General features: G+C 47.6%; 1 protein-coding gene across 1 annotated transcript in view; it reads right to left on the bottom strand.

Annotated features, from left to right (window-relative positions):
• Positions 1 to 3,819, bottom strand: part of ank1b (ankyrin 1, erythrocytic b) — a 63,590-nt gene extending 59,771 nt beyond the window's left edge. The window contains exon 1 of the mRNA XM_062554889.1: positions 3,703 to 3,819. Within this exon, the coding sequence (XP_062410873.1) occupies positions 3,703 to 3,819 (117 nt within the window). The remainder of the gene's footprint in view (positions 1 to 3,702) is intronic.
• Positions 3,820 to 4,317: the final 498 nt, after the last annotated feature.

A 4,317-nucleotide genomic window follows, 5' to 3' on the forward strand; every position in this document is an offset into this window, starting at 1 on the left:
ACCACTCTCTCCCAGTTTAAATCTCTCTCTTTCTCTCTCTTCCTCAATATTCATGAAGACTGCAGAAGGTCCTGCTGCCGAGCATGCTGGGTAGTGGGCTTTGCCAGTCTCTTAATTGCATCATCACTCTGAGCAGCTGATGCTGGAGTCCATCACACCCTCTGGACATGATCAGTGTTCATCTTGCAATTGATCAACACACACACACACACCAAGAGAAGGAGACACAGAGAGAGAGAGAGAGAGAGAGAGAGATAAAGAGAGAAAGGCTGCTGCTATTTGCTGCTATGTACCTATTGAACATTCCAGCTATCAATTACAACATAAAAGAATGTGAGGAGCGAGAAAACTACGGCATATTTATTAAGCCCTCAGAGTTTGGAAAGCGTCTTTTCTATCTAGGGTTCATTATGGAGTCTCTTAACGGAGAGGGGGAAAAAAAAGATGCCTTTGAATTGAACTGATGAGGAGATGAAAGCAGAGTATGATATGAGAGAAAGAGGAGAGATGAGAGATGAGAGAGGGTACAGGAATAAGGAAATGACAACCATGGAAGATGTGAGGAGCATGCACTGAGGTGTCGAGGCACAAGCCCAGTGAGTGGGGGAACATACAGTAAGAAGCTTGTGTGTCCAGTGAGGCTCCCAGACTCCATTCAAACTGGAGAGACGAAGAGGAACTAGCCTGTGCTATTGAGACGGAACAGGTGTTAGCCAAACTACCTAACTAGCATTCCACAACACTTTGTCACTGGTCCCTATGACATCTCTCAATCTGCTATACCACTCACTGGGGCCATTTAAAATAAAATAATATCATGAACACAGATGGCTCAGCCCATCTGATGCTCACTGTGTTCATTGCGATCTGGAACTGTTTCATGGAACTCATTTTGGGCTGGATGTGTAACTAATGATGAGCACTGATCCCAGTCCTGACAGTGACTGAATCAGCTGCTCGCTCACATCCTGTAAATTGACAACACACTATCAAAGCTGTCTGGCCAGACATTCAAACTCAAGTGTGGATGACAATCTTTGGAAAAGTGGAACGTCTGAGGAAGGGCTGTAAAGCCTGAAACGTTATTAAATACATTTAAAAAAAAAAATAATAATAAAAAAAGAAAACTGTATTTGGGAGCTCTTCGGTGTGCGGATTTTTGCATTGCCTTTGAACTATTGTTTTGGATCTCGCACTCGACATAATTCACGGATGTGCATGATTTTACTTTGTATTTTCTACCTGGATGACAACCTTTACCTTACAAATATGATCACCTGTGTGGTCCACCTCGTTTCTGCACTTTACCTGCATAAGTTCTGATATTCGTCCCCATAGCATTATAAGGTTCTATATTTTTGTCAAAATTGTGTTATTCTGTGACTTGAGAAGGTGAGGTGAGGTGTTTCTTGTAGTTGCATGCATTTGAGGACTTTATATCTAGAGAGCTTTGTTCTGCTTTTCAGAAGAATGCCAGAAGATGCCAACAGAATCCTAAAACTTTGAGGCTCAATATCTCAGAACCATTCAGAATGTAAACAGAACCCTAGAATTCCGAGGGGACGTCTTGTCTAAAGCATTTGACGGTAGCTGTGTTGGTACGGTTGCATTCCCTACACATGCATGTAGCCTCTGTAAACCTCTCCCCACTAGCGTTGATTCCCATGGTCATTTCTCAGCAAAAAGCTCATTTCCAGACCAACCCTGCAGGCTGTCGGGTCTTGTTGGCTATTAAACTGAAAGGACTTGGAAGGAAATGAAACCATGGCATAAACGACAAACAAAAAGAGCCAACACAGAGAGAGAGAGAGAGAGACAGAAAGAAAGAGAGAGAGAGAGCAGAGAAAAGAGAGAGACAGACAGGCAGAATGGGTCATAAGGTCTTTTGTGCCTAACAACAACAAACGCAGCTCCACTAGTAAATATTTGTATATCCTAACCGCCACGGCCGCTGGTCTTTTCACGGCTAAACTGAACCTATTCAGAGTGAGTTCTTTTGAAAGGAGCTGAGCTGGAGCTACAGTACATACATGGGACTTTACTTTGCTTTTTTTTTTTTATCTCACTGGGGCGGGACACTGGGCGTAGAAAAAAGGGGGCCGCGTTACAGTCTTCGGAAATAAGACGCTCAGGCCAGGAGGCAAAGTGGGCCACTCTGTGAGAGGAGAGGAGCGTGGAGAGAGGAGAGAGGAGCGTGGAGAGAGGAGAGCGCCGTGTGGAGGAGCCGGCTAATGGCACACATATCTGCAGGGCCACAGCTGAAATTTGGAGCCTCTCTCTCTCTCTCTCTTTCTGGAGCGCGCGGGGCTGAGCTGGATTCTCCTTTCCGAGCTCCGCCGTCACTCACTTATTTATTTATTTCTGTTTTTCTGAGTGATCGCCGTTACTGGAGGGCACCCATGGATTTGCGGGTGTGTGTGTGTGTGTGTGTGTGTGTGTGTGCGTGTGTGTATGTATGGGTGCTCTTGTGTGATCTCTACCTTGCCTTGCCAGAGGGGCCAACACCACCTGCACACAGAGGCAGATATATGAAGCATGAAAAAGAGGAAGAGGGAGAGAGAGAGTGAGAGAGAGAGAGAGAGAGAGAAGAAAGAGAGAACAGGGACCAGCAGCAAGGAATGAAGAATTGTGAGTGTGCGTGCGTGTGTATCTCATTAACTATGCAATGTGTGTATTGGTACACAACGGAAGCAGAACGTGTGCACATATGCTTGTGTCTATCTGTTCCTGAGCCTCTCTCTCTCTCTGTGTGTGTGTGTGTGTGTGTGTGTGTGTGTGTGTGTGTGTGTGTGTGTGAGTGCCTACTCCAGAGGAGTAGGCTGAAGGCAGGCACCAGGGAACACAGGAGCACATTAATAATGAAGAGAAGAGTGGAGCATCTGCACAACTCGTTCTCCGCTGTCCTCCCAAATGTCTCTCACACACACACACACACACACACACACACACATCATACCACATTCCCAACCTCGCCCATCTAGCAACCCAACACACACCCATCCCAGCCCAGCCCAGCCCAACACAACACAGTACTGCTCTGTCTCTTCCACGACCTAAAAGCCAGACTGGCACGTACACCAGTAACAAACTGTGCTGAGGAGGACCTACTGAATGTTCCATGAAATGTGCTGGAAAAAAACGAGAGAACCACACGACAGCTACAACACTGATTGACATCATTTGTAATCCGCCATAGCATCAGCTACAGGGCCGGTAATCAGGAATAAAGCAGGACAAGATTGAGCCATTTCAGACATTATTTTTTCCCGGCTCACCTCCCGTGGCCGTGCGTCGGTGAAAATATGATACTGTCAACTGCCAAGGTTACCCAAATTCCCCGAGAGAGAGAGAGAGAGAGAGAGAGAGAGAGAGAGAGAGAGAGAGAGAGAGAGAGAGAGAGAGGCTTTGGACAGTTTCCCCATAATGCCACTCCACAAATACCCAGCTGGGCATGTGGAGGGATGAGGCCAGCCCCTGGCCAGCTGTAATCAGAGCCCCAGCCCGGGCAGAGGAGCCTGTCGCGGGGGAGAGAGAGGGGATTGATTTATCCCTCCATCCCACTCCACCCACTCCACCCACTCCACCCACTCCACCCTCTCGCCCGCCCGCCCGCTCGCTCGCTGGTACTGCGGCGGCATTACGCGGCTAATGCCGTCACGCTGGGAGCACAGCTGGGCGACACATGGATAATTTAAAGGTTACAGATGCTCCGCGCTTGACAGGGTGACACTGCCAGGGCAGCGGGCTCCATGGCATCAGGGGCACGGGGGAGTGGGGGGGGAGGGGGGGAGAGGGGGAGGCCGTGGCCTCGCATGCCATCGCCGGGGCTCGTCTTGGGGACGCCGAGCGGCAGGACGGATGTCGTGTCACTCAACACAATCCCGCTGTGTCTCGTGTGTTTCATTTTGCACCATCACCAGAGATGGCCATCACTTTAATCATTCGGTCTCTTCTGGTTAATGTATTTGTTTGCATTAGAAAACATTTTCATGCCGTCCTATCAATGTGGGAGCTTGTCTCTAATATACTGCCAGCAGATATAATATATATATATATAACATTAATTATCCCCGCCGCCCAGTAGGAGGTCTGCCCATCTGTCCAGACTTCAATTTTTTATACAAAAGTACAAAACGAACAAATTACAAATACTCCACATGATCATCTTGATCCAGCTTAGAAGGCAGATGCTGGAATTTGGTTTCACTTTGGTTCATACTGCGTGACGGGCGACAGTCTTCATGTTCGTCCATTCATTACCTCCGCCAAGGAGGTTATGTTTTCATCAGGGTTTGTTTGTTTGTCTGTTAGTTAGAA

Source organism: Sardina pilchardus, chromosome 14 (assembly GCF_963854185.1).
Source record: "Sardina pilchardus chromosome 14, fSarPil1.1, whole genome shotgun sequence".
NCBI classification, from domain to species: domain Eukaryota; kingdom Metazoa; phylum Chordata; class Actinopteri; order Clupeiformes; family Clupeidae; genus Sardina; species Sardina pilchardus.